Genomic DNA, 14924 nt, shown 5'->3' on the forward strand with positions numbered 1-14924 from the left:
GCACAGCCCCGGCCTCCGGGATCCTGTCTGCATCCACAGCAGCCCTGGTGACGTGTTCCCTGTTTCGAGACTCACTTTTGCAGCTAAGAAACAGTTCTTTTCCTGCTCCACACTTCAAAGCTGTTGCCTGTAAATGAGGCAGCCTCTCCTGCTGGGGGCAAAGTGGCGGTCACCCCCCACGACCGGCCACCAGCAGTGGTCCTCCCTTAAGAGATGGCAAGAGGAAGGTCCACAAGTTTCCCAGCTGCCTGAGGCCCAGTGGCCGCCTTTTCCACCTCAGCTACTCCGCGCCAGCCGCCGCAGCCACCGCCATCTTGAAACTCCCCAGGAATCATAAATTTTAGTACATCTAGAGCTGATGATTATTGCGGAGCATTTTTTCTAAAAAGATTTAAATCCCCATACAAGTTAGTTTTGTGTAAGTTTCGATGTAATTACTAATGCAAGTCTCTACAGTGTGATTTTAATGTTTCCTCTCACGTTTCCTTGTGGAGACCTTGTGGAGACCGTGCAAGAAACCGAAAGTGAATTCATACCTTGCATAAAATTTCAAATATCCGTTTGTGAATTCTATCTGTATGTCTTCAGCTGTAAGGAAAAGTTAATTTAAAAACTGCCTTTCATTAATAATTAATTGGTTCATTCAAAGTTTCCTGTGGAAATTGTGTTCTTTTCCATCAAACGCAGTGATCTTTAAATTTAATTTTTGTTTAAAGCTTGTGGATTTTGCTTTATAATATTGAAGTTTTAAAAATAGAGATTCCAAACTCCTCCGGTAACCCTGATATCTTTATTGCAGTGTGCTTTATTGCAATGTGTCTGCCTATGTAATACTAATTTACTGTTGCAATTACTGCCTGAGCACAGGAATTTTCTTTCCTGGAAATCCAGGCTGCTGGGACTAGCTATGGGACAGACGTGCCAGCCAGCCTCCCCTGTCGGGTCCTGGTGCTGCCCCACGGGGAGCCCCTCTTCTCTCCTGGGGCCACACCCTCTGCTACCCTTGCTGCTGCTGCTGGGACCACCCCCAGCCCAGCGTCGCCCCTCCACAGACCCCTGCCAGGGGAGCTGGTGGCCCCCAGCCCATCACCACCCCAGGTGCTACCTTCCCTCTGCAGGGAAGCCTCAGGCAGCCCTATCAGGGCCTCTGGAAGCCACAAAGGGCTGGCTCTCAGGCTCTATCCAGGGGTGCCTCAGGGACCTGGGTTCCCTGTCACCTCCTCCCCCAGGGTGGTCACACCAAGAAGGGGGAGGATGAGTCTGGGGCTCCAGGCAGAGCAGCCTCCCTGCCAGGTTGGGTGGCTGAGGGAGCAGCCAAGATGGGGGAGGTTGTGGGAGAACTACACGTTCTCTCCTCCTGCAGAGAAGCAGGTCTGGAAGCCTTCGTCTCCCCGGCACCCCCAAGGAAAAGCCCACCCAGCACGTCTCCTTGGCTTCTCCTCGAGTTCTTGGCCCACCACAAAGCAGCCCGGCCCAGGGCCTGCTGCCCACCAGAGGACAGGCCAAGGCCCCAGGCAGGAGCTCCAGCCACCCTCTCTCTGGATGTGGCTCCAGGAACCACAGCTGAGGGGGCTTTGTCCAGGGCCTGCTGCCCACCAGAGGACAGGCCAAGGCCCCAGGCAGGAGCTCCAGCCACCCTCTCTCTGGATGTGGCTCCAGGAACCACAGCTGAGGGGGCTTTGTCCAGGGCCTGCTGCCCACCAGAGGACAGGCCAAGGCCCCAGGCAGGAGCTCCAGCCACCCTCTCTCTGGATGTGGCTCCAGGAACCACAGCTGAGGGGGCTTTGTCCTATTGGAGTGGAAGGTTCTTGATCAGCCTTGGTATTTGGGGAGGACACGGCTGGAGGCTCTTCCCAGCCTGGCCTGGAGTCCCAGAGTCTTGTAGTCAAGGTCCCAGTGATTGACAAGGACTTTCCTGGCTTTGGGGACCAGCGGGCCACTATCCTGAGGTTCAGGGAACATGGTGGACAGTGGAACTGGGTGTCCCATACCCGGCCCACGTGGCTGCAGCCTCAGGCTCCACCGCCATGCTCAACGACCCCAGCAGGTCTCTGGCTGTCCCAGCCACTCAGGCCTTCCTGTCCCTGGGCTGCGGGCACTCAGGCCTGTCCAGGGAAATCAGACTCCATAGATGGAAACTTCTCAGGCCCAGGTTGTTTAACGCTGGGGTTTTCTCTTGTCCTCATGACTCTTACCTTTCATCCTTATATTGTAAATGAGAGAGAGCCTCCTGGAGACAGAGGCAACACAGACCAGCCACACCGGGTTCTGCCTTGCCCCCGCCACCCACCTACCCTTCCAGAAGCTTCTGTCACGGCCCGGGGACCAGCAGGTCCTGGAAATGGTTTATTGAGAAATGGTTTGGGGGAAGGGAAGCCCGGGTTCCCCTTAGCTCCGGGCGGTTCCAGGGTTCAGCCAGGGCTGCCGACCCCGCCAGTTCTGCCCAGGCTCCTGGCTGCTGTGCCCCTTTGTGGGCATCTGGGTGTCCCCACAACCTGCTGCTACCTTCCCTCTGGGGGTTCGGTACTTCTTCCTGTGACTGTAGAACAGGTTCCTCTGGAAAAGGCGGGGAAGGTGGCCGTGATACAGCAGGACAGCCAGGACCATGCCTGCAAGAGACGGATCAGCCTGCAGGGCCCGGGGGCTCCTGAAACCAAAGACAAGCTGGGTACTCACAGCCCAGACCCTCCCCAGCACAGGAGAGCCACAGACCCAGGCCAGGGGGACCCTGAAGACCACGGCCAGGGAGGTTCCTGTACCCCAAGGGTCCCCTGCGCGGGCCAAGGTCTGGGCCTTCCCGTTCATGCCCCTCCTCCTGGGTGCCCTCCCCGTGGAGGGGACAGGCCCACAGGGAGCGCATGCTCTTCTAGACCGTGCTCGTGTCCAGAGCCTGCCCGGTTCTGTCTTCCCAGGGCTGCCTCCTGAAGGTGCTGCCATCCTGGGTGTGGCTGTTGGCAAGGGGCACGAGCAGGAGTTGAGAGCTAATTCCCACTGGCCCTCCTTGTCACTGGGAAGGTCAGTTTGCCAAGGCAGGAACAGAGAGCAGATTTTCTTTAAGTTTGATGCAAATCTGGAAGGATTTAACCTGTGGTGTGACGGCCCCAACTGGGAACTGCTGCTCGGCCCCAAAAACCTCAGGGGTGGCCTGGCAGGCCCTGCCTCTGTTACCACCAGCCCCTGCTGCAGCTCCTGAGGTCGGCCCCTGTGACCGCAGCCTGCTGCCACAACGCCACGGTCCCCTGGCCCCATTGAACCCTCCCAGGCTGATGTTGGTCCTGTCCCCGCTCCCGAGGGGCGGGCCCGGAGGGGGCAGAGACCTGCGCGGGGTCAGCAGCTACAGGTGCAGGTGCAGGTGCCCACCCCGCCGCCGGCCGCACTTCCCGCTCCTGACCACCAGGGGCGCCTGTCCAGACCTCTGCGGTCTCAAGGCCGCTTCCTAAGTGACTTCTGGAAAAAGGGGGTTTGTGGGATGCACGTGCCCCAAGTCCCATCCTATGGAGACATCCGGCCACGTCCCCACCCGGACCCTGGCAGGACACAGGGCCCTTCTCTAGAGAGGGTGTCTGGGCTCGGGGCAGCAGGTGCACTCGGGGTGGGGTCCTGAACTGAGACGGGTGGAGCGGGCGTGAGGGTCCGGCATGTCGAGCTGTCACCCTCTTCCCACCGTGATGGCTCTGGACGCCACCACTGCAGTTCTGGGGGTACAGGCTGCACCGGGGTGAATGGCGTCCCCCACGTCACGTCCTTCCTAGAACCTCAGAATGTGACCGTAGTGGAAATAGGGAGTTTGTGGATGTGATTAGTTAAATGAAGGTGAGGACACGCGAAAGGAGAGCAGACCCTAAATCCAACATGACGGCGGCCACATGGGAAGAGAAGAGACAGACACGCGGGGGCTGTGCGGAGACGGGGCAGAGGCTGGAGGGACACGTGCACAAGCCGTGGGACACCACGGAACGCTGGCGACACCCAGAACACAGGAAGGGGCAGGAGCGCCCTCCCTGAGCAGTCGGAGGCCCTGCCCTGTCCCCTCCCAGGGCTCGGACCCTAGCCCTCGGCCTTGTGTGGGAACCACCCTCTGTGCGGTGCAGCTTCTGCGGCCACGCGCTGCCGGGGCAGCCCGGGACAGTCCTGTGAGGCCATGGAGGGACCCCAAGACTCTAGCCCGGCCAGAAGGACCACCGGGTGTGGGCAGAAGCGGGATGTCTCACATCACAGCCGGGGGTCTGGGTCTACCTGCCAGGCGCCCTTGCTCAGAAAGTGCTGGGGACGTGCTCGCCAGAGAGGGGTCACCCAAGGGGAAGATGTGGACAGCAGGAGGTGGAACATGCACGGGGACAGGAGAGACGCCGCCCCGGAGGCAAGGGGGACTCGAGGTGGCATTGCCACTGTGGACACAACTCGGGACACAGCGGGAGGCTCTGCTGCTGAGCTGCTGAGAAGCGCCCTGGGCTGAGCCAGAAGCTGGAGCATCGTCCGCCCGTGGCAGGAGGACAGGAGGCCGAGCAGGAAGCGACGACGGTCCTGCTGCTGCCTCCAGGCTCGGCAGCGCCGTTCCCACAGCCGGGTGACCAGAGCCCCAGGGTGAGGAAGGGGAAGGGGTGTGGGGTGCTGTGGAGGATGGTCACCTCCTCACTGTCCTTCGGGGACCATCTGGGGTCAACTCCTAACGCCATGTCTTTGAGGTGTCCAGAGACAAGGGGTAAACCCCAAACCCTCTGCTAGCACAGGACGCACTGCCGTGGGAGGCACGTGGGGCAGAGAGGGGGATCCTGCCTTCCTTAATGCAGTGCCCAGGACGACAAGTGACAGATGCTGATGACGAACTTTCACCATCCAGGGCCAGCGTCGGCCTGCAGACCTCGGGCTCCTGTCTTTTCTCCTCCTCGTGGGGAGGCTGAGGCTTTGCCCCGTGACAGCTCCCCCAGTGTAGACCAGCAGAGGCAGGAGGAAGCTTCTGGATTTCCACTGGACCCTCCTTACCCGGGTGACAAAGGCGTGGAGAGGGGCATGGAGCCGTGTCCTGAGACCGGGAGCAGGAGAAGCCATGACCTCCACCTGTGGACTCCGTCCCCGGGGCCAAAATCGAGGACGGCTCTGTGGCCTCCACCTCTGCTCCTCTGCCCGTGCAGGTGCAGGGACAAGAGGCACCCGCAGGAGGGAGAGCTGAGCCGTCTCCTCTGTGCTCCAAGGAGTCACCGGGTGGCCTTGTCTGGAGCCCCAGGGGCCTGGCCACCCCCGGTCCACAGCCCTAGAAGGGCAGGATGTTCCCCCACGTTGTCCAAGTGCGGCCCCTCTCCCCCGAGGTCCCCGGTCACCAGGACCAGCACCTGGTCCAGGGAGCCTGGCTTGGGTGTGGGGGGGAGCCCCAGGCACAGGGCCCCCCTCCTTGGGCACCATCCCTGCCTGTCTGCCCAGCACCCCACAGGGGTCTGCATCTTCCCCACTCTGCCACCTTCTTACCTGGCTCCAGCCCCCTCTCCTTTGTGACGGTGTCCAAACCAAGGTGGACCGAACACAACCCCCTCCCATCCCGTCCACACTGCAGAGGGGCACCTGGGGGCACTGACCCGGCACCCTCTCATCCTCCCCCCAACAGGACCCCACAGTGCAGGACGCGCTCTGGGCACCAGCAGCCCCTGGATCTGTCTCCCCACAGTGAGGTGGCCCCCGCAGGCCCAGGTCCCGGAATGCTCTGAGTGTCCGTCCCTGTCCCTGGAGGCTGAGCCACGACCTTGGGCCAGCCTTGCCCCACTGCCCCTCCAGGGACTCCGAGAGCTGGGCCCAGGACATCCTGCTGGGCCCGAGTGACCCTGCCCTGCCCTTACCTGTCAGCGGGCCCAGCCAGTACACCTGGGCGTACTCCAGCAAGGTGTGCCCCGAGCAGTGGAAGGTGACGGAGGCGGCCAGGGCGGGGTTGCAGAAGGCGGACGTGAAGGGCCCAGCTGCGGACAGAGCACGGGTCGTCCTTGTGGGCTGGCCCGGCTCAGCCACCTCTCCAGGCCAGGAGCGGAGCCGCCCCCAAAGCCACAACGCGAGTCCTACTGTGCGTGGCTCACGGCCCCCAGGGCTGGGTTTCAGCCGCCCTCATCTTGCTGATGGACGCACAAACGTGGTGAGACCAATTCACCCAGGGTCGGAAGTCACAGGGTCGGCGAGCAGCTGGGACAAGGGTCTCACCAGGGACATCCAACATCCCTCCTCACATCTCACCCCCAGTCCTGCCCTTTCTCCTGCAACCTCACCCCATGGGAGGTGGTCTATGAGAGAGACGGGGAGAGAGAGACAGAGAGAGGCAGAGATGAGAGAGACAGAGAGAGACAGAGATGGGGAGACAGAGAGACAGAGATGTGGAGACAGAGAGACAGAGATGGGGAGAGAGACGGGGAGAGAGAGATAGAGAGAGACAGACAGAGACAGACAGCAAGAGACAGAGATGAGAGAGACAGAGATGGGGAGAGAGACAGGGAAAGACAGAGATGAGAGAGACAGAGAGAGACAGAGATGGGGAGAGAGACAGGGAGAGACAGAGATGAGAGAGACAGAGAGAGACAGAGATGGGGAGAGAGACAGGGAGAGACAGAGATGAGAGAGACAGAGAGACAGAGATGGGGAAAGAGACAGGGAGAGAGAGATATAGAGAGAGATAGACAGAGACAGAGAGAGACAGAGATGAGAGAGACAGAGAGAGACAGAGATGGGGAGAGAGACAGGGAGAGACAGACAGAGAGACAGAGACAGAGATGTGAGAGAGACAAGGAGAGAGAGACAGAGACAGAGATGTGAGAGAGACAAGGAGAGAGAGACAGAGACAGAGATGGGGAGAGAAACAGGGAGAGACAGAGAGAGACAGAGATTAGAGAGACAGAGACATAGATGAGAGAGACAGAGAGACAGAGACAGAGATGGTGAGAGAGACAAGGAGAGAGAGACAGAGACAGACAGACAGACAGAGGGAGACCTCAGAGAGGGACTGGGCCTGTGGGGGCAACAACAGAGAGGAGCAGGGTGGGGGTGGTGAGGGGAGGCGGCCTCTTCCCGCCCCAGGCCAAGGAGACCCGCGTCAGTGCGCAGGCGCTGCCACTAGACACGGTAGGAGCAGGGGCTGGGCCTTGGGGAGAGCAGGTGACCAGGTGGACATGGGCCTGGAGCCGGCCTGTGACGACCAGGACACCGGCAGCTCCTGATGCTGGCCTCCCACCCTCATGGCGGCACCTTGGTGGCTCCTGTGCTGGTGGCAGGAGTTCATGGTGTGTCAACCAGGGCAGGCAACCAGGTAATGGCCACAGAGCCCTGCCCTGCTGAGTTCTCTGTCCACCCGTGCCTCAGTTTTCCCAGGTGTCCATGGGCTCTGGGGGCAACTTCCTGTGGCCCTTGTGGTGCAGGTCACATGGTGTCAGCCCTAAGTGCTGCTGCTGTCCTTGCTGGGCCCCTGGAGTGGCGCTGTGGGAGAGCTCAGCCCTCTGCGCCTGGAGCAGGAAGAAGTCACTCCTAGAATTCACCTGCGCCCGTCTCTGTGGGGTGCCCAGCAGAGCTCGCCAGTGACAGCCTCCCTCACGGTGGAGCCCTGGGCCAGGGACCGCCATCTGGGACCAGAAGTGGAGCAGGGGCACTGGGTCAGGCAGAGGGTGGGGACCGAGGGCAGCTTCCGCAGAGCCGAGGGACCCGGGGGGTGGTCACCAGGTCAGCCTGCTGGGGAGGGGCACAGGCAGGGGAAGGGCGGGAGGTGCCTGTCCTCGGTGCCCAGTGGGGGATGCGTGGGGTGGGCGAGGACACGTGGGACCACTCCGTGTAGGCAGGGACGGGGGAGGACGCAGTGCTCACAGGCCAGAGCCCGGCCAGGCCCTGCGGATTCTGCCCCGAAGCCCCCCTGCCCCAGGGCAGGTCCTTTGGGATGAACAGGGATGGCTGGAAGTTGGGGGGAGGCACAGCCAGGGGCATGTCCTGGCAGGGGCCGGGGCCCTCCCCACCACCCAGCCCCCATCCACCTGCAGGTTCCAGGAAGTGGCCACCTGGTGTCTGTGGCCTGCGGCCCCTCTCCTGGGTGTCCACAGGCAGGGGTGTGGTCGACGGCCACACGGGTGTAGCGGTCCTGAGGGGTCCTAGTGAGAGGAACGAGGTCTCACCTGTGTGGGCCATGACGGTGACCAGCAGGGCCACGGCCGGCACCCTGTAGACGGGCAGACTGTGCCGCAGGCGGAGAAGTGTCAGGTGGAAGAGGATGGCACAGGCACCTTCCACCAGTGCGCCCTGGGCCACGGTCGTGCGCAAGGCCGAGTCGCAGTGCGTGGCCACGAGGTTCTGCAGCAGGTGCAGGTCACTGAGCTCCCAGGCCCAGCAGAGCCGCGTCAGGGCACAGGCCACCTGCAGGCCCAGCGCCTGGGCCATCAGCTTCAGCAGCGTGCTGGCCAGAGATGCCTCGGCCACGAGGAACTCCTGCAGGGATACGGCGGGGTTGGCTGAGGCCCCATCCAAGGTGGCCCCGTGCAGCAGGAAGAGCAGGAAGAGCAGTGTCAGCAGCAGGTCGGGCCCGAAGCCCCCGGCCCAGGGGCCGATCTCCACCAACATCCTCATCTCCAGGCAGCAGGCCCCGAGCTGGGCTGCGCCCGCCGCCTCCCGCGCGAAGCTGTCATAGGCGCCTGCCGGGAGCAGAGCCTTGGTCGCCCTCCTGACTGCCTCGCAGAGGGCGAAGGTGGCAAAGAAGAAGGACAGGGACACGTTCAGAGCAGCCATCGGCCTGGGCTCCGCACAGGAGCCGCTGAGCAGGGCCCCGAGGAGGCGGGGCAGAGGCTGTTGGCCCCACGGCCAGAGGGCGGAGGGGCTGTGGGACGGTCCACCTGGGCCTCTGGGAGCAGCACACCTGTGCCCCTCGCCTCCAGCTTCACCTGCAGCCAGACCAGGTGCAAGCAGGAGCGCCCTCGGCCACCCGCCCTCGGCCTGGCGTCCATCCCAAGCTGTGAGACTCCACAGGCCCCGCTTGGTCCACTCACCAGCCTGGGGCGCTGGAGACGGGCCACAGCGCTTCCAAGCCTGCATCCAAGCTCCGTGACTCACACCCAAGCTCCTGGCTCCATCACCTGGCCTGTGGCCCCGTCTGTGCTAGCTCCAACCCCCAACTCCCTGCACCTGTGCTGAGTCCCCACGTGAACTGGAGCCCCCGGCTCCCCCGGGCCCTGGGTCCCCTGCCTCCCACACCTCCAGGAAGGCAGCTGCTGTTCTGGGCCCTGCTGTCTGCACCCGGGCCTCCGCACTTGAGGAAGCGGTGGGAGATCTAGCAGGCAGCTCCGGCCTCTCAGGAAATGGAACCCCCAGAAACGGGCTCACCCCCTCACAGGCTGTCATATTCTGCCGGCAGCGCAGGTGGAAGGAAACGCATGTGTGAGCAAGAGCAAGAGTCGGCGCAGACGGGACGCCCGCTGGGAAGGTCGGTGCTTCCTGCAGATCAGGTGTGCGACGGACGGACGTGGAGAGGGGACCCGCGGCACTCGGGCAGTGAGGGTTCCCGATGAAGACCCCTCTGCCTCGTCGCCCTGTACCCAGGTGTGGGCGGGCCCCTCCAGAGGACACCGCTCTGGGCCATGGTTCTCAATCCTGGAGGGGTGTGTGGTGTTGGGGACGCTGTGGGGACTGTGCTGGGCACTGGCCGGGCTGCAGGGCATGATGACGGGAGGCTGTGGCCCAGGTGCTGGGAGTCATCAGGTCACCACAGCCACCACATGACTGACAGGAGTTGGGAGGGGAGGGTCAGCCCTCCTGAGGACAGCAGGGTGGCTGTCCCAGACAGGGACGATGGCACTGGTCGCAGAAGGACAGGTGGAATTCACAGCCAACCCGGGTGGACAGTCATTCCAGGCAGAGGGCACAGGCTGAGCAAAGAGCAGAAGCCACTGCGGTAGAGAGAGGTCAGTGGGGGGAAGGGCTGCCACTCGGGGGAGGGACCTTGTACCCTGAGCCTCCTCCCTGTGCCTGTCCAGAGGGGGAAGGGAAGAGGCGGGGAGGGGTGGCATCTGCCGCTGGGGACATTTCCAGGAGAAGGAACAAGGGAGGAGGCTCAGCTGCACGTGCAGACATAGGTCCAGGTCTCCTGGACACAGTCACGGCCCACGAGGTCCTCGGCCCTGACAGGGGTGCGGTGCAGAGGGGATCACAGGGCAATCACAGGGCAGGGGCCACAGGGACATGGGCTCCACCCCCACCCCACGTGCTGTCCCCAGCAGGTGGCTGGCAGTGCGGGGAGCTGGGCTCTGAGCGCGGGAGCTGGGGACCCTGCACGGGGGCTCGTCCCAGCCCAGACACCACCAGGGGCCCACAGGACAAGGAAGGTTCAGGGGACACCTCTGTGGGTCATCCCAGCCTCACCCCTGTTAGGAGCTGCAGACCCTGCACGGGGGCTCATCCCAGCCCAGACACCACCAGGGGCCCACAGGACAAGGAAGGTTCAGGTGACACCTCTGTGGGTCACCCCAGCCTCACCCCTGTTAGGTTTCAACCCGACGAGACAAGAAACTGAGAAAAACTGAAGAAAGCAAAGAAGAAACCGAGAAGCCAAAGCCAAGGCTCCGAGGGACAAAGGGGCATCTCCAGCCAGGGCGGGAGGGCGGCTGGGAGGTCCGCTCCCGCTGGGCACCGGCACCGGCTGCAGGAGGGTTATGTGGCTCTAGGGGAAGGGGGCAGGGTGGGGTGGCTGACTTCAGCCGCTTGTGGTTTTCCTGTTGTGCACAAAGTCTGCACAAAGTGTGCACAAGACACTTTCTCTGAAAGGACCTGCTGAGAAGAGAAGGGCTGGGAGGGAGAGGGAAGTGGTCCCTGTGAACAAGTGACAGGGCTGTGCTCGTGCTGAGCCAGCTGTGGAGTCTAATAACCAGCCCCACCTGCCTCAGCACCTGCCCCTGCCCCACACTCCCGTCCCTGTCCCCCCCACCTGCCCTCAGGAGAAAGCGGCCGCCTGGTCCCTCCTCCCTGCTTCTCAGCAGGCAGTTCCCAGGGAGGGGACTCGCAGCCCTCAGGATGGCTTTGCTTCCCTTCTGAGGAGTGTGGCTGAGCACAGGGCACGCAGGAGGCGCTGAGCTGACACTTTGCCCAGCCATGGCGTCACCCCCACTTCTCCGGAGCTGGGCAGCCTGTCCCCTGCAGCATCAGCCCTTCCCGTCTGTCCGCACCCTGAGTCCGGAGTCCTGCTCCGCCGGAGCGTGTCGCAGCAGCACGTTTAACATGGAGGGTGGGACCTCAGGCCTTTGCGGTTCTCTGCACCAGAACCAGTTCCACCCGGCGCCACAGGGGCCCTTTCATCTCCTGCCTACGTCCCCACCCCCGAGAGTTAGTTTTGTTTTCAGGTTTCCAAAGCCAGGTTTGTCCCTTGCACAGCCAGGGAGACAGAGCCCAGAGTGCAAGACCCACCTGAGGCCAAAGGCAGGTGGCAGCATGGACAACAGGGAGCCCACCTCACTTGTGGGGGTCCCCGGACAAAACTCTGGGGTCCAGACTTTCCCAGAGGTGGGGCAGAGGTGAGGCCCCGCAGGGCTCGGCCCCTGCTCCCTGCCCACGGCGCTTCCGCAGGGGCCAGAGGACCCGGACTCAGCCAGGTGGCCGAGGGTGCCTGTGCCCGTCCTCGCTGTGCTGACTGGGCAGGGACAAGCCGGGGCTCTGCACAGAGAATGGTCCCCGGGAAACGTCTGTCCCTGTGTCGTGGTTTGAGGCCTCTTCTCCCACCGAGGAGAGCGCCCTGGCCACGTGCGCCCTGCGCCCGCACGGCTGGACAAGCGGAGCTCTCCGAGCGCGGCTCCTGGCACAGCTCTTCCTGCTTCCATCAGACAAAGGGAATGGGCACGTGGGAAGTGGGAACTCCATGCCTTTGACGGGGGCATCACACCGACTCAGCCCGATCAGGGATCAGAACGTTCCCCTCAGTCCAGAAATACCCTCGCGGTCCTCCGCAGTCCGCCCCTCGCCCTGTCCCTATCCGAGGCAGCCACCTTTCTGAATTCTGTGCTAGGTTCGTGTTGTCTCCTACGATATCGCACATGACCGCAGGTGCTGCCTAGAGCCTGGCTGTCCCCGTGGAGAGTCCTGCCCTGAGCGTGGACACTGTTCTGTTTTTCATGGTCCTGATCCTTCTCATTGCTGAATGGAATTCCAGGCACGAAGAGTCTTCCTGGAAATGACCAGCCCCAGGGAAAGGAAACCGAAGCCAGAGCCAAGCAGAGGTGGCGGCTGCGGCCCAGATGGGACTGAGGGGACCTCGGGAAGGAGGCGGACCCCTCTCTGCTGTCCCTTGTAGGGGACTTCTCCAGCCAGGGCGAGGAGAATGTTCAGGGACAGAGTGGGAGCAGGGACAGGGGAGGTCACTCTGCACTCAACACCCTGTGGGACGGGCAGGAAAGGTCCCCTGGGCCTCTGCCCAATGCGTCCCCTGCCCCCCGTGTCTGGGGCACAGAGGCCCATGCCAGGCTTGGCCCTCCGAGCGCGTGGGAACAGGCCTGACTTCCTCACGGAGGGTGCCTGGAGCCGCCTGGAGGACCCTCCCTGTCCTCGCAGGTCTCAGGGGTGGGAGGGACAAACTGAGGCAGGACGGAACAGGGACTGGCACCAGGGAGGCTTCTCATGGATATTCTGCCACTCAAGCTGACACCAGCCAGCGACAGTGTAACTGTTCCTCCTGTCAGCCTCACAGCCTTGTCGTTTTCTGAGCAGGAAACAAAACCACAAACTACAGAAAGACCCTGTTTGACTCAGAAAAGAGCTTGCTCTAGCAAAAAGCTACCAACCCCTTTTCCTCGCCCTTTCTCTTAAATATTCCTCCCATTAGTTACAGTAGAGAAACCCCCGGCCCCAGAGCCCTGCACAACCTCCCCGGAACTCCCGGGAGCTCCCCTCCCACGAGGTCGCCGCGTGCCTCCTGCGTGGACGTCCCCTTTTGCAGCAAACTTTGAGAGTGACTGTGGCGCTGCCCTGTGAGCTGGGGTTGCTGTGGGTTCCTAATGGGACCCTTCCCTTGGGAAATGCAAGGACCTGTGTCTCTGACATCAACACGACCCCTGAGGAAACCTGCCTTGTCATGCCACCTGGTCAGCCTCGCCCTGGCTCTGAGCCCCGGGCCACCAGATCTGGGACTGGCTGGGCATCCCCATGCGGCAACCCTTATCTCACACCTGCCTGAAGGTGGGCCAGGGCGCAGGTGCCCTCCCAGAAGAAAGGGCCAGGAAGGGCTGTAGTCCCAAAGCCCTAAAGGGTGTCACCTGTGTCCTCAGCTGGAGATGGTCCCACCAGCTCCAGGTGAAAGGGGCTGACCTGGCAGCGACTGAGCTGTCCACTGACACCTGGACGGGAGGCCTGTGGGGCCAGGCTGCTCGGGTGCCCTCAGCTCAGGCCACTGAGGGCACATGTCCTGGGTGATGAAACACAGGGCCTGGCAGCTCACTGGGCGGGACTGCCACATTCCTGCTGGACGCCACCCCTGGGGCTCCCCCCTGCTCCCAGCAGACCATGAGGAGGGCCCCCCAACATGGCTCCTCCTCTGAGGACTGCACAGGACGGGGTGGCAGAGGGGCTGGGGTGCCCTTTCCAGTGGCGGAGGCTGAGGGGAGACTGTGGGACCTGGCTCATTTCCGTTCATCTCCCTGCAGACCCCAGGGACAGCTGGAGCCCCCTTAGCAAGGAGGTCTGGGGTGGGCTCAGGGCGACCCTGGGGGACCCCGGCAGGAAAGCCCTGCTCTTCTCCCCTCTTGCCTGACCTGAGCCTGGACTTTTGGGAACCTTGGGCGGGGCCCCTCCCAGAAAGACTGAGCCTGTGTTACTGGGCACACTGGTCCGACTGCCTGCCCTGTTCAAAGCCAACCACTCATAAGTCAAATATCAGTGAAAACGGAAGTGAGCTGTTATATAGGGACATCAGGGACCTGAGGAGAGGTCTTGGGCGAACTCGTCTCTGCAGTAAACCTGAACGAGAACGCCAGACTAAAGGCATCTTTAAGACCCAGATTGACTGAAGGGTTTTAGGAGGGGCCAGGGGAATAAAACGTGGGGAAAGAAAAGCAGGAGGGAGGGGACGCGAGCCGCAAGGGCTTCATGCAAGGACCCAGGGCCAAGGTCTCGCCCAGACGCCACCTGGTTCTGCTCCGTCCTTGCTGTTGTCTCCGGGTCTGGGGGGTACGTGCACGTCTGCAGCTCCAGGCTGGCTGGAAAACAACTTTACACTTACATAAGTAATGTCATCTAGCCTCTTAATGAAGGTTCAAAATTTTAAATAACCATTGGAAAAAGGGAACTCAAAGAAATGCATGCCAAAAAAAAAAAAAAAAAACTGTATTTTTAAAATCATTTAGAGCCCACGCAGTTTTAGGTCCCAACATGACTTCAGCCGTAATCACTCCAGCACTGGGACATTTCTGGCCCTTTTGGGTGGCAGTGAGAGCACTGGCCAGAAGGAACAGGCCACCCACAGTGAGGCCCGGGCTGTGTCCCCCTGAATGTTAGGAGAGACCATCCCCAGCCGTGACCAGGTGTGGTGCTTGCTGAAGGGCAGTGCAATACGGGGGGTAGCAGGAGACGGTGGTTACCGACACCAGCTGCGACCACCCGGCCAGGTGCCAAAAGGAGGACTGTCACCATGAAGAGCGCTTCCCCTTACGTTGTCACCAGCACGGTGGCGTGCACATACGTGCACTGAGCCAATGTCCAGTTCTCTCCCTGCTCTTATTCCCTTATCGTAACTGAAAGTGCATTGACTTTATATTAGTTTTAAGTATTGTTCATTTTACCTCATAGTATTTTAGTAAAAGGCTATCAGGAGAGGAGCAAACATCCCGCAAGGACTTTACCTCCTCTTCTGGGGAAGGGATTCGTGTTTCCAGTTGTGTGCAGGACACTTGTGTCACGTCACATGAAAAATGAAAAATGTTCGAGTGTGGTTTAAAGAGATGGGTGTG

General features: G+C 61.7%; 1 protein-coding gene across 1 annotated transcript; it reads right to left on the minus strand.

Annotated features, from left to right (window-relative positions):
- Nucleotides 1–2388: 2388 nt before the first annotated feature.
- Nucleotides 2389–8733, minus strand: LOC134370070 (aquaporin-12-like). The gene is made up of 3 exons (XM_063087034.1): nt 8127–8733; nt 5829–5945; nt 2389–2609 (listed from the first exon to the last, which is right to left on the minus strand). Exons 1-3 carry the CDS (start codon nt 8731–8733, stop codon nt 2389–2391), a joined length of 945 nt encoding a protein of 314 aa, XP_062943104.1.
- Between the last annotated feature and the right edge of the window lie 6191 nt (nt 8734–14924).

This window comes from Cynocephalus volans, chromosome 1, assembly GCF_027409185.1.
Source record: "Cynocephalus volans isolate mCynVol1 chromosome 1, mCynVol1.pri, whole genome shotgun sequence".
NCBI lineage: Eukaryota > Metazoa > Chordata > Mammalia > Dermoptera > Cynocephalidae > Cynocephalus > Cynocephalus volans.